The sequence below is a fragment of the Ornithodoros turicata genome, unplaced genomic scaffold (assembly GCF_037126465.1).
Source record: "Ornithodoros turicata isolate Travis unplaced genomic scaffold, ASM3712646v1 Chromosome67, whole genome shotgun sequence".
NCBI classification, from domain to species: Eukaryota; Metazoa; Arthropoda; class Arachnida; order Ixodida; family Argasidae; genus Ornithodoros; species Ornithodoros turicata.
Window position 1 is genome coordinate 418808 of NW_026999388.1, and position 18816 is coordinate 437623.

General features: G+C 43.0%; 1 protein-coding gene across 2 annotated transcripts in view; it reads left to right on the forward strand.

Annotated features, from left to right (window-relative positions):
* The window catches only part of LOC135374488 (nuclear pore complex protein Nup214-like), a 197480-nt gene that overhangs the window by 64966 nt on the left and 113698 nt on the right, over nucleotides 1-18816 (forward strand). For both annotated transcript variants that reach the window (XM_064607449.1, XM_064607450.1), the window contains exons 15-19: nucleotides 5906-5974; nucleotides 7915-8064; nucleotides 13726-13985; nucleotides 17197-17382; nucleotides 17986-18155. In XM_064607449.1, coding sequence (XP_064463519.1) covers nucleotides 5906-5974; nucleotides 7915-8064; nucleotides 13726-13985; nucleotides 17197-17382; nucleotides 17986-18155 — 835 coding nt within the window. The remainder of the gene's footprint in view (nucleotides 1-5905; nucleotides 5975-7914; nucleotides 8065-13725; nucleotides 13986-17196; nucleotides 17383-17985; nucleotides 18156-18816) is intronic.

The window sequence follows — 18816 nt, forward strand, 5'->3', positions numbered from 1 at the left end:
ACGAAAAGAAAAATGCAGCATGAGCCTGAAAGGCGCACTTGCACTTTCACCTCTAAAACTGTTGCATTTAGGCGTTTATAGTAATTTATAGGCAAATGCCTAAAAGTCTGTGCCCTAATCGTCAGTCATCATAACTCCTGCTATACAACAACAACTTTATTTTGAGATGATGAAGGGGGAGTTGTACAGAATATATGCAAATGCAAACAAATAAACCAAAGAATTCACACTAGGCAACATAATGTGTCCATAACACAGTTTCAAAAATTCACAGGTGCTTAATGTGATTTGTGTTTTCGGTCCCTTGTTCTTCTATGTATGCTTTTACCATAGTTTTATGGAAGCATATCAGTAAGCCCAATTTCAAACCCTCTTTAATGCAATGTGTAGCCCACCTGCTTGAAGTAAATTCTCTCTGTATCTTATATTTCGTTTCACTGAAGAGCACTAGGCTCCCCAATGAGGAGCAGCAGTTACCCAATGGGCACAAAGTTACAAAGTTCTTCAAAGTGAGATATTGAAAATCATTTGGCTTTTTGTATGTGCTAGGTGGTACAAGGAGTGTTCAAGTCAAACCGGGACTTTTCATTTTTCGCTAAAGTAAAATAAACTTACAGGCGAGAAACTAGTTTTATTTTTTTATGTAATCTCCAGCTGGCACTAATGCACTTGTCCCAGCATTTCACGAGGGCTTGGATGCCAGCAGCGTAGAAATCCTTACCGGCGAGTAGCAGCCATGATCAGACCGCATTCTTGACCTCGTCGTCGCAGCTGAAGTGGCGGCCCCCAAGGAATGCTTTCAGTGGCTCGAAGAGATGGAAATCGTTGGGGGTGAGGTCTGGACTGTATGGGGGATGTGGCAGCAACTCCCAGCCAAGTTCCTGTAAGGTGCTTGTCGTGAGATGCACGGTATGCGGGTGTGTATTGTCCTGCACGAGGAGGACCCCTTTGGTGATGAGGCCCGGCCGCTTTTGCTTCAGCGCCTTATCCACATCCCTGAGAACCTGGCAGTAATATGCACTATTGATGGTGGTACCACTGGGCAGAAAATGAACATGAACAATGCCAGCCTTGTCCCAGAAAACCCTGGCCACGACCTTACCCACAGACGGGGTGCTTCGGACCTTCCTGGGAGCTGGCGAGCCCAGATGCTTCCACCGTTTTGATGCACGTTTAGACTCAGGAGTGAAACGGTGCACCCACGTTTCATCGCATGTGATGATCCGAGATCAAGGAACGGCTGTTCTTCAGTGTCGAAACGGTACCTTAGCTCTTGGGAGATTTCCTGTCTTCTCTGCCAGTCAAACACAGAGCTGCTTCGGGACCCAATGGGCACTAGCTTTCCGAAACTGGAGGTGTTCATGAATGATAGTGTTCAACATTCCCACAAAAAAGGTCAGTCTTTCGAGCCAGTTCGAGACATGTTATCCGTCGGTCCTTGAGGATCAGGTGCTCCACAAGTTGGATGTTCTCAGTAACTCTGACACTGGGCTCTGAGCCGCCCCGGCCGGAATCGTCCTGCACTGATGTACAGTCGTCTCTGAAGCGTTTGCACCACTCAAACGCTTTGCTGCAGCTAAGTGTATCGTGGCCATACTGGGCCTGAAGTCTTCTGTGAATTCCAGATGACTTTACGCCTTCGTTCATGAGAAACTTGATGACAATTCGCTGTTCGATGTGCGCGCTCACCTCGTTGTCGGCCATCTTGTCCAGCACGTGTCTTCTGTTTTGCACAAACTTTGGACTACCACTTGGTGAACGTGGAGGCCTGTCGCGTGTGAAAATGACGAAAAAGAAGTAGTGCGAGCCATTTGTACACTCAGGAGACAGAAAGTCCTAGTTTGACTGGAACACCCCTCGTATATAGACTAGATGGCATACAGTATGTGATATATTGCAACCACTATAATCACTGTCATACAAAAATACTGGAGATGTGTGCATATTTTGTTTTCTTGAGCTGGTTAGAAGCAATAGAATAGTATTTGATTTAAATTGTGAATCAGATATGGATGTCCAGATTAAGATTTTGAGTCAAAGCAACAGCTTTTGCAACCTCAGTATGTTTGAGTGATTCCAAAGCTGCTTTGATAAGCTTCCAAAACGCAGCGAGAGAGGGTTTATTGCTATCACAGTTGTTGATTTGAGACCTGAGGCAGCGGTAGAACACTGCCCTTTTCACTGTTTGTATCTGGATAGTCTCATTTATAATCGACCAAGGGGCACCGGAGACGTTTTTATTTTCTTCAGGAAAAAATATATGTTATTCCTAATCCAAAAAGAACCAAAACAAGCCTAGTCGCAGGTCTCTGCGATATTTCGTTCTCGGTCGGCGAGGCTCCAAGTAAATGAGCCTGATTTGGGCAGTTCGAGCTTTTCCAGTTTTGGCTCGCTGGATCCTCCGAACGGCTGTTTTCTTCTGAAAGCAATTTTTTTCACTGGCAGAATGGGTGGTGAAGATTTGCTTAAGACAATTAAATTTGGTGGCAAATCCCGAAAACATTTGGAAAAAAGAATCGCGAAAACGCCTGCGAGGACGTTCGTAGCGCATCTTTGCCAATTTCTTATGTGGTCCCGTAATTTCTGAATATGACGTAACTTATATGAGATGAAAGAGCTTTTTTTACCCTTTCGTTTAGTGTATAGCGCGTTATCATACCGTCAGGCATCCGTCCACAGTGACGCTGTAATCGCTGAGGTGTGCCAGAAAATCGCTGTTTTCAGGACCGTTTTTCTCAAAAAAGGCCATCTTCAATTTTGTCTATATTTTGTGGTGAAATGCCTTGGATGCCGCTCTTTGACATTATAAAATAAAATTTATGCTTATTTTATTTCTTCAGGGTGCACGAATTCTTTTCCCGCGCCTTGGTCGCTTTTAGATCCTATGAGTCAGAGAATGGCATTTTTTACCCCTTTACCTTCTGGTGAAGGCTACGTCATTAGAGGCTGACAAAACCAAGATGAACCTCGACTATTATGACTGTAACTGAAACAAAAGTGCACTCTGTAGCCCACCCACCTCTCCCCATAGGGTTAATCCTTTGCAGATAAGCCACTTCAAGGTGAAGTTGTACGTGAGAACAGGAAGTCTCGCATGGAAGTCTCTTGACACGCGCTTTGCTCGGTGCTTTATGTAAGCAAGTCTGGGAAGCCTTATCGGCTACTTTGCTTTCTGGTTCGAAATAAGCGCAGTGTCGAAGCATTCAAAAGTACCAAGGGCACGACTATTGCCGATACACAAAATCACCTAATTCCGTTTGGTCCTCACGGGTTGTGGGTGTACGGGAGGTCATTTATTTCTCAATTGTCCATTTCATATATCCTTCACCGAAGAAACCAGTCTTTTCGTGGGAACAGCGAGCCAAACGGTTTTAGTGACTTGAGCTCTCCACACTCATTGCTCTCCACACTGGGTGTTTTGCACGCTTGTATCGCAGTTACGTGTTTAGTTCCTTCGGCTGCCGGCGCAGCATGCTCTTCTAGCATGACAACGGCAACGTGTCTCTACAGCAAGAAGCGGTTGTTATGCCCGGATTACAGTGTGCGACACACGAAGAAGAACTTCAGGGCTGTGTCACTGATCGGTGCGACTTTGTTAAAGACTGTTTTGCCTGCGTCTCAAGCCGACCGTGTTGATGATACAGATGAAATATGTGTGAACTGCTATAACGCATTCCGATTGCAGCTCGGTGAGTCTGGACCCTCAAGCCAACAAGATCCTTCACCTCCTAGTTCCAAAGATTCAGAATTTTGTAATCCGACTGAAATCGTGCAAAATGTGAACAAGATAATTTGTGAAGACGACACTGGGGTCAGCCCACTAAAGCCGCTGACGGAAGTTAGACACGCTGTGCCGTACGTAAAATGAAAGCAGAAAGAAATTGCAAGTGCCGTGTCAAAGTCATCTCATCGCCAGCTGAGTGGACTTCCCTGTGGAGGAAGAAACTGTGGAAAAGAGACAGCGCAACGAATGGCTTGAAAACTTGCGGAAGGCATATGTTCCAAGCAACACCATGCAGGAAAGATGTTGACTCTTGACTTTACTCCCCTTGTCATTCACCCAGGCTGAAACACATGAAGCTATTCCCGAAGCTGCAACCTACATCATCAAGAAGAGTCAAGGGCTCCGGGAAAACGGCGGAGTATGGGCAACGCCTGATCAATACTCTGCAGGAACGTTATCGACCCTGAGAATGCCAAGTTGGCCCTCGAGTATTACCTGAACGACGAATTGGACTGTACAATTCAGAGCCCAAGGCCTCGAGATGTTGCGAAAATTCAGGGAGCAGATGCCAACAACTTAGTGGCAAAGCGCTATACAAGAACAATTCGGGAGACATACCACAAGTTTCAGGAGGCGCATCCCGAAGTCAAAATGAGTCTGACAAAGTTGTATTTATTCACTTCGCCCGTCACATGTCTCTATGAGCCCCTATAGGGAAGAGGCACTTACTGTGCCAACTATGGCTTATGTCTGAATGCCCCGAGTCTTGTCTCGGACCTCAAATCATTGTGCTTGTGCCCAGTGCAAACGAGAGAGTGAAAACTGGCTAAGTGCACATCGTGTCCAGGTCAAGTAATTCAATAAGCAGTTGATGCTGGGACTTCCCCTGTCAACAATAAATATATGTTTGCAGTAACTATCCTTGATCGATCTTTCGGCGCACGTCAACCAATCTTACCAGCCCGTAATGTCATACATTTCAGCATGGAAAAGAAAGAAAAAGAGCACCATTGTGAATAACATTCTCCGGCACTTCGAATTAAAAGCGACCAGGGTGCGGGAAAAGAATTTGCGCGCCCTGAAGAAATAAAATAAGCAGAAATTTTATTTTATAATGTCAAAGAGCGCTGTTCAAGGCATGTCTCCACAAAATATGAACAAAATTGAAAGTGGCCTTTTTAAGAAAAATGGTCCTGAAAACAGCGGTTTTCTGGCACACCTCCGTGATTACGGCGTCACTGTGGACGGATGCCTGAAGGTATGATAACGCGCTATATACTAAACGAAAGAATAAAAATCACTCTTTCATCTCATATAAGTTTCGTCATATTCAGAAATTACGGGACTACGTAAGAAATTTGCAAAGTTGCGCTACGAACGTCCTCTGAGGTGTTTTCGCGATTTCTTTTCGAAATTTTGTCAGGCTTTGCCACTGAATTTAATTCACCACCCATTCTGCCAGTGAAAAAAATTGCTTTCAGAAGAAAACAGCCATTCGGAGGACCCAGTGCGCCAAATTTGGAAAAGCTGGAACTGCCCAAATCGTGCTCATTTACTTGGAGCTTCGCCGACCGAGAACGAAATATCGCAGAGACCTGCGACTAGGCTTGTTTTGCTTCTTTTTGGATTAGGAATAACATATATTTTTTCCTGAAGAAAATAAAAATGTCACCGGTGCCTCTTGGTCGATTATAAATGGAACTACTCACCTGCTGTTGAAGAAAACAAACCGCACCAAGAAGGGACTTTAGTCGTGTTCAACTTAAGAAAGAAGTCCTTCAGCTCTCAAAATATTGCTGCACCACAGATTGAATGGCTGGCCACGCTCTCTCCCTGCGTCACATATGTAAATCCATCATACTCACTGGCTCCAAAGTGCTCTCCCTTACTAGTGGCACATGGCAGTGCTGCAGTGTTTCTCCTGGCGCACAATTGAGTCTTCTCATCTTCTACTGCATATGTAGCTGAAGGACTTATTTCTTTACCTTAAGTACACAACTATTGTGTTTTTAACCATGTGGCATGACATTCATCAAGTGGGGAAGCATATGGGAAGAAATACTTTTTTTTAACTTGAGATGGAATGAAAATCTGCCAAACAAGAGATAATGTTATACTGATTAAGTTAGGTATGTCTTGTATGTAGTTTTTGAGCATTTTATTAACGTTGTGTTCACCTAGGTCGCTCCATCGGAATCAGCTTCCAAGAGTATCTCAGACAATGCCATTGTGTCTGCTATAATGGAAGAGGTAAGTCCACCTGACAACTCTGTTATCTCACTCTTTACGGAGTGCATTACATCTCCACAGTTTCCACTGGTCATTGAAACACTTAGATACCTGGTATTGGAAAATACTGTTTTCAAGGTCGGAAGTTTTCTATTCCTCGAAAGCCCTCGACTGCTGATCCTCGTGCAGTTGCAGTGCAAATTCTGCTTACCCAGAGAAATACATTGGAAAGCCCAGGTGTTAGTACTCAAAGGAAGTGTGTGAAATGAGCAGTACCCGTTCCAAAGCCGTAGCGATGCAGGGGGAGAGGATACCCAACAGCAGGCCCTGGCAGGTTGTTTGTGCAGTTTAAAATGGAAATGGCGATAATTTGAATTTACAATCTCGGCAGTGTGTTCTTGTTTACGGAGCTTCTGACCTCAGTGAGAGGAGAACATTTACCCGGCCTCGGGCGCAAACTCTCCTCACGACAGCGTAAAAACGTAACGGTAAAGGTAAAAAGGTAAGGTTAAGGTAAAAGGAGTTTTTTTAGTCTGAACAAATAAATGAGTAAATAAGCTTGCATATGTCATGAGCCGGTCATGTCACAGTTCATAACTGGGCTCTACGGTGCTGTGCATTCAGAAACAAGAACTGCATTGCCCACGTCGGTGGCGACATCTGTCATCGGCTCCACGAAGCGTGCTGTAAACAAACCTCCACGTGGTTCGTATTCAAACTCGTTCCCAGAAATATGTTGTCAGAGCGGAAATTGATGCCAAAATAGGGCCTATGACTCTGCATTCGGACTTTGGTCGCCGTTGGTGCACCAGACGTTTTCACACGTGCGTGATAAGTTTCTCCATGCGCCTATCCTCGTACTATTGCATCGTGACTATTACGGTCAGTTTGAACTGCGCTATCGCTCCATGGTCTTTTTTAACAAAGTCACCTTTACAACGAATATTTTTCGCGGCCCCTTGGATTTTGTTGTAAAGGACTTTGACTGTATAGAAAAGCAAGCTTAAAGTAGCACAGAAGTCATTTTTAACACCCAGTTTTCTTCCTATAAAACTGTTAAGTTTGCCAGTAAGATGCACCATACGAAGTAATTTACACCACAGAGTCATAATTATCGCAGAAACTGAATTTAAAATACGCCGCAAAAAGCGACCGTGCGCAACGGTGGTGAAGAGCAGTACCAGCCTGTGATCTGCCTGGAACCTCGCGCTGACGCTATAAGGAGAACGCTCGCTGATTGGCCTAGAGAAATGTTGTCTGCTACTCCGCTGTCGTCTGCTGCTCGGCTGTTCGGGGTTCTGATAAAGCCTTTCTCCTTGCTCGGTAATGCATCGGCCGCTCCTTCTATCCCCAATTCTCCGGGAGAACTGGCAAAACAAGTTTACGGCGGCAAAGGGACAATGCGCTGACCCCCACTGACTGGCAAACCAGAACGAGTCTCCTTATGCCGTCATCGGTGACGTGCCATCATACCTCCTCATCCTTGTTATAGCTGGAGTGGCGAGTTAAGGGTGAAGGAGCGGAGCTATGTTTATGTGAGTTTTTTTCTGGGAAACAAATTGCACACATCAAAACCTTTCGCGCTATTCGGTATAATGACACACACACTTTCATCAGATGTCTTAATCTGAAATTTTTTTGGATGGCCCTCTGTACTCCTTTAAGTAACAACACAGCATGCATCTCAACTGCTATAACCATACGTCTCAGCTTCTAAAGTGTGCAATAACTTAACACATATGTTAACATTATGCAGTGTGCACGTACCTTAAGTTGCATGTGTCAAGTTTCTTTCTCTTTGTGGGCTGTGGTTGCACAGGCCACTAAAAATTATTTTTGAAACCACCATTATATAGAAGCCTTATGGGTGTCTGCCAAAGTGGAAGCTGAAAACTCTTCTGTAAAGCATCAAGTCTTCAACTCTCAAGTGTTTCATTGACTTTTTAATTTTTTTTTTCTAGATTACAGCATTCCAGAAAGAACTGAAAGAATTTAAAGAACAGGTGTGCAAGGCAGCAGCATCATCTGGCACTCAAGCAGACATGAACAGGCTGATGGAAAATGGCATCAATATGGAGGAAATGGGGGAGGAATTGAAACAAAAGCTTAGTGTAAGTGACATTTGATTTTTGAGGGTGAAACCTGGATGTTTGCTGTTGTATATTTTTGATGGGATTGTGATTCTGAGCCCTTGGAGTACCATAAGTAGGTGTAAGGTTGAGAAAACTGGGCATGCAACCATTATATACCCCTTTTTTGCTGCTTTTATTAAATGGATCTACTCGCACGTTACCAGAAAAAAAAAATTCATTTATTGAGAGTAAGAGGATTGTTATTGAGTACACGTTGAAGATGTTTGTCTGAACCGTCATTTTTGAAGCGTCATTTTAGATCACAGATGATCCTTGAGCTGTGACTAATACGTATTCAACCAACTAAGGGAAAAGAGGGGCTCATACCTGAATTTGTTAATTTCTGGCTGTTTGAGGCTTAAGTGTCTGTGTTGCCCTTAATTGTGGTCAGTCTTGACCAATTCTCGTTGTATACGTGTCTAATACAACTGTCACGCAGACTAATTTGGTAGACAGATAGAAAATCCAGCAGACTGATAAAGAAGTATGAAGGGAAGTGTCTCAGGATGAGAGCCACCGATATTTCAAACAGGGAAGAATAGCGGTCTTTGTTCAAAATATTGGTCTCTCTTGTCCCGAGGCACTTCCGTTCAGACTCATTTGGTGCCACATGTGACACTTGCAGTGTCATTCGTGGGCTGTCACACTCCATCTTTTAGTGACACTCTGCAGAAAGTGAACTAATGATTAAGTAAGTTCCCCAAACTCACTTCACTTTTCTTCGGTGGACCGAGTGTGTAATCTCAACAGCAGGCTTTGTGGTGCAGGTGAAAATATTGAGAAAAAGTGAGGGGCCCTGGCACAATATTTTTAAACAAGTATCTTCAACAGCATGTTCATTTGATTTTGGTATATTATATTTTGGTATAATGGGACATTGTGCAAAAAAAAATGTGTCATTACTCTCGTTCATAGCCTAACTTTGCAGTTTTGGCGATCCGGCAGTGGCTATTTTTGTTGTCGAAATTTTTTAGGCCAATTTGTTTAATGTTTGTAATGCAGGAAGTGTTTCGAAATCAAAGAAGAACATTATCAGGCAGGTATTATGGTGCACACCTAAATACTTAATCACTTAAACCTAAAAAGACAGTTTATTTTTATCTGTCAAAATTGCCATCCTCACTTGTGACACTTAAGCCACGTAGCAAGCACGTAATGAAAGTGACATTCACTTGATTGGAGTGACGCAAATGACACTAAAATAGCCTGTGTGACAGGGACATAAGATCCATTTTCTTTCAACCTCGAACACTGCATCGATTATCACAAATTCCTTATTGTGAAGGCTTTCCATTTTCGGGATGTACTAATCACAAAGCCATGCAGTAACCACGCCAAAAGACGATAGTGACACAGGAAAAAAAACATGCAGATTGCACAGGTAAAGTGATGCATCTGTCATCATTACATGTAACAATGCCCAATGAACATCCGGTAACACTTCTGTAAAACATGTTTGGCCGACAATCTACATAATTGGGAAACTTCCACAACTGCATAGGCGGTGTGACGACACATCCTAAACGGAGGAATGCTGGGCGGCGCTGAGAAGCAGCAACATTCTTTTTCTCAAGGCTGTGCCTTCGTTTGTCCTTGGGGAGTGACGTCTTTTCTTTCTTTTCTTTTTCTTTTTTGTTGCATACTTTGCTGTTATTTCACCGAATAACGGTTAAACTACGCCACTTTTTTTATTGTGATGTTTCGATGCTGTGGTCAGTTATGTACGAGGAATAGAATGACAATATAGTTTTGAAATGAACTGAAGTGGATGAATCGTCCCTTAAAAGTCCAAGGAGAATGATGCCTTTCATGACTCTGACAGCATTGTCCAGAAGCTGAGATTCTTACTTCTCTGGACTCTGAACAGTTAACCCCTTTACTCTTTCCAAAAACGTCAACACGACACTCATACATTTTTTCCCCTCTTAGTATGTGACATTCTCTGGAAGTTAACACAAAAATTTCAGCTCTATCTAAAGAAGTGGAGCATATTCCATTTTGTAGGGAGGTGGTGAAGCAGATGTACAAATGTAGGAGAAATTTTATCTACGTGTGTTTGTTCATATGTCCAAAACATCAAAATGTTTCGTCCCGGAGAATGGCAACCAGGAAGGCATGGGCAACTGGTCGTCCTTGTTTATGGAACACCACTAGTGGCTGCTTCCTAAATCAGCTACATCGTCCTCTTCCTTTTCTCTGGAAGCACACACAACTCCAGTCACTGTCTGAATCCTCAGACACCTTGTGATAACTTATTTTTTGCAACAGCTGCGACATCCAAGACTTAAACGACAGTTCTCCAGATACCATGTTTAAAACCTCCGTTGCCAGCTCATCCAGTGCGTTTTGCTTCAAACAGCAATGTAACGCTCATTCCTGGGCACTCTTTTATCACTTTGGTCATGACATCACGAATCTGCGAAAAGTAATGATGACACGTGTTGCTGAAAATTATGGGACAGTAACACATTATCTGATCATTATTTTCGTTTCAACTGGATGTATCGTTGCCATGAGTCAGTTGAGAGGTGCGAAAGTGTGGAATTGGGGAATGCTGTGCTGCCCTCTACGCATCCAGAACCAAAACATTGTGTGGACGAGTCGTAATTGTCCAAAGCAATCTCAAAAGAAGCTTCATTAGGAAGACGAGTCACACTAGACTTGGAGCATAAGTCTGGCTCGTCCGAAAACATGCGAGAGGTCAAGGAGACATGGTAGCGTAAATGGGACATGTTGGGTATTTTTAATAATATTGGAAACGAACAAACACTTCAGTGTGAAATTCTGTATGCTCCCTTAACTGTGTATTCTCATGGTTAGCAGTGTACGTCAACACTGGACGTTGGGCACTCGCGCTCAGAAAGCTACGATGTTTTTCACGTCTGCGGGGAATGTCGCTCGTATGAATACACGATAAGAGTAAGATGACACCTTTATATTGCTAAATGTCAGCTTGCTGTGGCGTCTGCAACTTTGGATTGTGCTCTACATTTCGAGGTACATTTTCGATTAAGAATATTTTAATGAAACTGCGCAGTTTTGTTCAAGTTTAATCGAGGTTATATCTGAACCAAACAGAGAGTGAGAAAAAAAAAAGCAAACACTTCACCCCTATACAATCAAAACAGGGCGTCGTTGTAGTGTGCTACAGCATCATACGCTGCAATCTGCATGATGGCGGATCCCACAAATGTCGTTTTTAGGCAACAACATGAGATTGCCTGGTTCAATGATTCATTAGTATTAGTATTCATGAAGTATGCCAGACTGCTCCTATCTTCAATCATGTCCCCAAGTTGCAAATCACCTTTTTTGCAACATTTGCACACTGCAGCGGAGGAGGAGGAGGTGACAAAGTATTTCCAGATGGATTCTAGGTCGAAGCTGTGGTTGCTACCTCTCCTAGCTGTTCTCTTAGTGCTGGCGCTCGATTGGTTCAAACATTTCTGCATTAAGTACTGATTTCCTGTCAAAGTACTCGGTTCGGACCACCTTAGGCATACTTTTTGGAACCACAAACGTATAAAAAACTAGAGAAGACTGTCACAAACAAAAGCGCGGATGCACACACACACACACCAGCACAAAACAAGCGACAAGAACACCACAAGTGGTCGCATTACTCAAAATTATTTCATTAAATTCAAGGAAAACAGTAATATTTCCTTGTCCAAAGCTTGCTTGATTCAAAAACCCGTTTTGTCCCAAGACAACTGCAGCAGAACAGTTGTAAACAAATGTTTGCTTCCACCATCTTTAATTGCCAGGTGGCGCTGCGCTGTTTGCTGCCATATATAAAGTACTTGGGGCGCTCACATGGCTACGCCACTGCAACACCACTGCAACGGAATGTTGTCACATGGTGTCCCGTTTTTTTCAGTGCAAATTTAAATTTTGATTTATTGGTCTGTTTACCCTACCATGTCCCCTTAAATGCTCTTTGCTGGCCTTTTTTAGATTCATGCAAAGTACCACAGAATGTTGCAAACTGTGTTTCATGTTCTTCGGAACATTTCTCCCTTCTGTAACCAGAAGAAAACTCATGCAGAGAAATTGATCACCATTTGCTCTTCCAAGTAAACTTTTTTGGTACAGAGGATATCCGAGCTTTTGAGATGTTATTCTAAATTTTTGCAGATGTATTTTAAAAGAGTATTGTAATGCTGTGCTCTTTAGAAAGTTCTCTCTCATTTTCTGTAGCCAAGTAAGTGTGACAGGGATACCTCCACCATCTTTCAGGTGGAGTTTTATGAAAAAACAAACAAACAAACTAGTCTGGCAAACATTCTACAAGTTGAAGTTGAGGTTAGAGCACTGCACGGGCCTAATTTTTGGCTGCTATGGCCCGCTCCCGACCCAGGCCCGACGTCTCCTATACATTTCCAGCCCGAGCCTGACAAATGATCGCACAAATAATCTCTGCCTTCCCACCCAAAAGCTGCATTTGGGAAATGACCTTTGTTTTGTGTAAAAGATATTGTGTGCATGAGTGCTTTGTTAGTCTATATTTCTGGTGCTTGGGAGACAGTAAAGACAGTATATCCCAACAACCATGCAGGTATGACGCGAGATGAGTACAAATAATCGAGCTTTGAATTTCAAACTGTAAATTATAGATTGGTGAGTGTAGTAACCTCAGTCTCAAAACGCAGTGCACTTGACTATCACGCAGTACTTGCTCTCCAATCCAGGGTTGCCTCCTATCAGGGGATGTTTGTGGATGCTGCAATCATGGACCTGTCAATGTTTCCAATTTATTAATATGAAATGTAAGAACTTGAATGCAATGGTTTATGTGCATCATCACAAAGCTGACTTCATTCCATGATATCCGAAATTTCGAATATTCGCGTGCCTCTAGAAAATATGCTACTGGTGGCTATGCCTCAGTCTATGTCACTTTTGGAAGAAGCTGCACAGCTGCGTCATACATGTGGGTGTAGTGTTTTACACTGCAAATTTTTATACGTGTCTGGTGCCTGGCAGGTGAAAGAAGGTCTTAATCATTGGTAAAATTGCATAAATGCTGGCAGGCTGGTGGATAAAACTCTTGAGGAAGCCTTGATGTCGGCTGCAAGAACAACAGCAAACGCAAGACAGCTCAATTACAGCATTGCCTTACATAAGAAAGAAAATAAAACATTTGGTTCCGGTTGGCACGGCAACAAACGTGCAGCTTGGGAGAAAACGCTGGCAGCAATTGGGATGGATAGAATAACCGGTCATCCGTCTCTTATTCCACTTCGCTGAAGAAATATGCCAGTACCATGGTCCGCAGAGTTTTATTCCATGCTGTACCTGTGCCAACTTGACAGATGTGATCAACTTACTGCGGTGTCCATGAATAGCCTTCACTATGTGCAAGTATGTCGTACAATTGCAAGTGCCGCTGTATGTGAAGTACTCATTATCTGAAATCTGAAATGTACGTGATACCTTCGCTCGAAGGATGTACACAAGCTGATATATCTGCACAAGAATGTAGGATAAAAATAGTTTGCATCTTTTGGATGACAATAAAGAAATGGACTGCCGATTTGATCATGATAATGTGCAAGAGAGAGCTTTTTTGTACTTGTGTGTTATCTATTATGGATACAGATATAAAATCCTTTTGTAAAATTGCAAACTTATTTGTAGGGGCTCAACAATGATGTGCACATGCTCAGTTCGCTCATCTTGGAAGCTTTCGCTGCTGTTGAAGAGGGACGAACACAGGAGCTGCGCAACCATGATCCGCGGTTCGTTGGGTTACTTTACAACAGACGACTGGACCCGATGACTGCCCAGCGCTTGTCAGAGATACGCCAGCTTCACCAATACCTGGAGTCTCAATTACGAGACGTGCACATGCGCCTCGATTTGGACTGGGAAGAGTACATGACGAAACAGAAGGAAAAGTAAGTGCATCTGGGAAACAAATTATGATGTAACAAAGTACCTATTCCAACTTGGGCACCCAAATGGTGCACGTTATTTACCACATACTGTACACAGAGCAATCTTGTTAACTTGATCTTTGAGACTTGCTCGAATAAAGCAGACTTCAAATGAAAGAGAAATGAGTGCTTGATATGTAGAGGTGTGCGCAAATAATGTGGACCGTATCCACACTGTATCTGCGCATCTGAGATCCGCAACCACTCCAGATGACATAGGTATACCTGCTTCTGCAACCGCGCGAATATTGAGTAGGGTATTATATCCGCACATCGAGAGTCATTGTATTCGTAGGGAAAAGTCAACACGACGAAAATGTTCGATTAATGTAAGGTTTAGAAGAAGTAGATTTAAAAGAAGCAGATAGTTGTATTAGTTCCTGACGGCAGCTTCGACAGATAAACAGGCAAACTTGATCAGTTCAGACACGTGGTTTGGCTAAGCTGTGATTGTATGAAATTTTAAATGTGTGTCAGTGTATACCTGGTGTCATTTACATCACTTTAGCATGCAAACCACTCGGGAACAGGATGTCATCTAGAATTCTCCAGAGCAAAGGATGACACACATTGACACCATTTTGAATACGGCCACAGCTGTTACTGCAAATATTGGTCATAAATCCAATTTCATGTAGAGCCTCGTTCTAGGGTTTCACCCGATTCGTCCCAGAATTTGGGTCCTGAATTGGAAGTTGCCTCTTTAGCCCGGCAAATTATCCTCACTGAGACATCTGTAGGAATGCACACCAACTTGTTTGGCAGCAAATGCAGTTGCTGGGCTTTTTCGATCATCTCGCAAATTTCAGCCGCATAAACCAAAAACGAAGACACAAATGCGACCGACCTCTTTCACTGACAGTAATGGAAAATCAACAGTCACTGTCTGTTTTCTTGCCCCAATTTTTGTTTTGGTTTAATTCTTTTGATACAAATTTTGAATTGTACAAATTTTTTCCGCCACCCCGTGAGATTTGTATCATCAAGATTCTACTTTAAGTAGAAGCAGTAGTGAGCGTAGTGAGCAGAGTCTATTGCAGCTTGCACACAAGAAGCAGGTCACACAGTTGTGGTCCATGAATCCTGACTGTGCCCCATTCACGTGAACAGGTCATCCAATTGGGCAGACGTGCAACTCCTCCAGCGTTCAAGAATCGATGAATTCAAACGCCCTCTGCAAAAAAGATGTTGATGCCACGGACTCGATTCTAGACCCTCCTGATTTTCGATCGGGGAGAATTGCGGATAAAATCGGGATGGCCGTACAAACAGCAGTGGTACACGCTGCACAGATTTCAAGATACGCTTTTCGATCCAGAAAGCATGATGTAGTGCACATCTGCACATACCTCAACTGATGTGCTGGCAGCATGTGCTAACACTTTCGTGCTTCGGTTGGTCAGGTCTTCAGATATGTAATAGTTGTGTTTTACACTGAGAGTTCTTGGCAATTGAATTTTGCTCCACACAACACTGAGGCGTTGATACGCCATCTACTATGAACACATGAAACTATGCTAGCCAACTGCAATATACCCTCTGCAGTGTGGTGAAACAGCAAAAATGACAGTCATCAAAGAGGCATGCTTGGTGCACCCTGAACACTACAGTGTAAACCAGGGCTCTGCTGGATGTGGCTTTGCACAAAGCTGCAACAGAAAAATTACTTTCATTGCTTTTATCTGCAGGTCCTTCCAACCACACTGGGATAATGAATGAGCAGACAATGCTAAAAGAGAGAACCAAAGAGAACTGCTCAGGAGTTGCCGTAATTTTTCAAAACAGTTCTAATGGTAATCGCAAGAGCTGCATGAATATTGAAAACTTGAAATTCAAATAGAATACGTAATGGTTTTGAAAGGTTTTGAAAGTAGATGATTTAGGTATTCACAGTTTTGGAATATTTTTTGTGTGTATTAATATGTAATGTATGGAATATTTTTACCGAAACCATGTGAAGCACGTTAGTTGGTGTAATTTCACACGAGCATTATAGACAAAGGCCAGGCAGACACAACATGGTGTGCAGTAAGGGTGGCAACATCTTGTATTTTATGCATACCCTAAATATAACCCACTCGATGAGGACTGCCATAATCATGTGTCGGGCAGAAGCAGCTAGGCATCAGTGCAAAGTAGATTGCAAACGGAAAACTGGAGCATAATGCAACTCATTTCCTTCACTTGCACTATTGTGGATATGTTGGCATTGGATTGGCTGCTCCAAGTGCAAAGACCAATTCCCATGCGAAGAAAGGTTGCTGGGTGACGTCAAAAATGATTGCCTTCACTTTGGTCAAAGATTTAATGGCTGAAGCTGTCCCAGATTACACTTGTACCTTCAGGAACCGCCCTCCTGTGTTAATGAACCTGCTCCTAGAACTAGATGTTCTCCGTGACAGCTCGCTGTTGTACTGCTATGTATGTACTATGCATATATGTATGCACTATACTAGGGGACAAATTACCTGAAATCCATTAATTAATGGTACAGGGATTTTGGAGCAAAACGGAGATAGCAGAATGAGAGACATTTCTCGTTGAAACCCATTCCATATCTAAAAATGTTTAAATGAGATATGCTGTGCTGAATTTCATTATGCACTTAAGGCGATGCAGGCTCATCTGGGGAGCACCTACTCTAATTATTTGCACTTTTCAGACAGAATAACCCGTCTACTTCAGATATTGGAACAAACATTACATCGCTGGGATGTGCATCCTCAACTTTATTTATTTGCATTTGCCCATTTTCTACTTTTTACAAACTGCAAATATTTCTCTTTGTCACATGCTGTACACAACTTTGGAAGCTTTTGAATACATTTGTGGGCACCTATAAGGATCCATAACTTAAGCATAGAACATTTTCCAATCATTTGTGGGAGCGAGCAAAAATCGTGCAGGCAGGTGGTCTACAATTTTTGCCTGCTCGCTCCTGACTTGATGCGCAGTAGAAATACCTCGAGTTAAAAGTGCAATAAAACCTGTACTCATCCTGTCCTACTCTTGTTCATTTTTTATTTTCTCGGCTTTAATTTTCATATTAATACACTCTGCCAACCAGCCCAAAACATTACTTTGCTGCTCTGCACCTATGAAAGTAGAGCACATAACAGAATTATAAGATGGATTTTATTGCAGTCTATTTACGAGAACTCCTTAATGTCAGGTGCAGGGTTATTTTACCATCGGCTCAGGCGATGTACGAGGTGATCCGGCACTGCCGCAACACATCGCAGTCGCTTACAGTCCAAGTGGATGCGCTATCACGCAGGATAAAGGAAATGAAAGCCCTGGAAAAGTTTGGCACACAGTCTGCTCACTGGGATAAGATTATAAAAGGAAACCAATCCAAGTAAGTGTAGTTATTTCCTTATCAGCTTGTGACATCCATTTGCGAGATGTTACGCCAATTGATAGGGACAAACACGTTCCAGGTGTTTGTCTCTGTCACTGGGCGGGAGTCTGAAACATGTAGGAGAGGGTGAAGAGCAAGACCCTCTCCTTCATTTTGATGAGTGACTAGCGCGGTATGGTTGTAGCTTCCCTAACCCAAAATCAAAATCAGAAAATTGGATTCAACTGCTGCCATTCTTAATCGAAATCTGGGATTGCTCAAGCATCATTGCTTGTTCTTCTCTACTGTATTGACTGCAATACTGCGAACTTGACCGCATAGCACGCTCATAGCCACTCACCATCCTGAATGACATTGTTCTGCCCCCTAATTGCGACACCTACGCCGGTTTGTTATTTGTCAAAAGAAGGCATACCTTTTACACAAATCGGGAGTGACAAATGTATAATTCTGCGTAATTGTTACGTGGTCAATTTCTCTTTTAAGCATGTGCTTTCTTATTTCAGGTAAAATTTTGCTAATTTTTGAAAGTGTACTAGCAGCCATTGTGCACCCACGTTTTGACCATTTGAATTGACTGACAAGAGTTGCTCAATGTAGTGCAGATGAACTGTCGGCATTGGCAGACACCCTTCTCTGGACAAGCCTGTCGAACAAGGATGGCAGTAAATCTGCTACCAAGGCTACACCTTTGTCTCTTCGAAAGCAGGCCCAGTTGGCTGAATACTTTGGCCAACAGAGTGCAACACCTGTGAGGGCACGTGTTATAGGTAATATTTTACATCTTATGATACCTTCCACTAACTGACAAAAGTAGGTACTAGAAACTTGGCATTTGCTGTAAAATTACTCCAAGTAGCGGACTTTGCAAACTCCAAAAAATTCCCGCGTTTCAATTCTGTGCCATTAAAGACGAGCATGATTCTGCGTATACAGTTGGGCACTTTGTGGATATCCCTGACGACTGCAGAGGCATGACGAATGATGACATGCATGCAAGCTCAGCTGATGTGCGCATGCTGTTCAGGTCCAGTAGGAGTTACAAGCAGAAAACTGGAGGTGTGTCAACTATTCAAAATTTTGAATGCCAATATCATATTTCCGATATTCAAACTCCAAGCAGCCTACTACCAAGATGTTGCTGGAATGTGGTTGTAGCAGCGGCAAACATAAACTGTAAACAGCTACAAGGTGACGCGCAAAGCTTTGGAGGTTATGCTAATCTAGTGAGCAGTTGTGTATGGCCTCCATTGAAGTCCGCCCTTCTGCGAGAAGTGAAACACAAAACCGCTTTCTGTGAGGAATAGCCTGTAGAGTCTCATGTCATCTCCAGCATGGTCGTGGCTCTACCTGATTGCAAACAAACTCTGACCATACACATTATGCCTTAAATCCCAGTTAACATCTCTGTCACCACCACATCTGTGACTA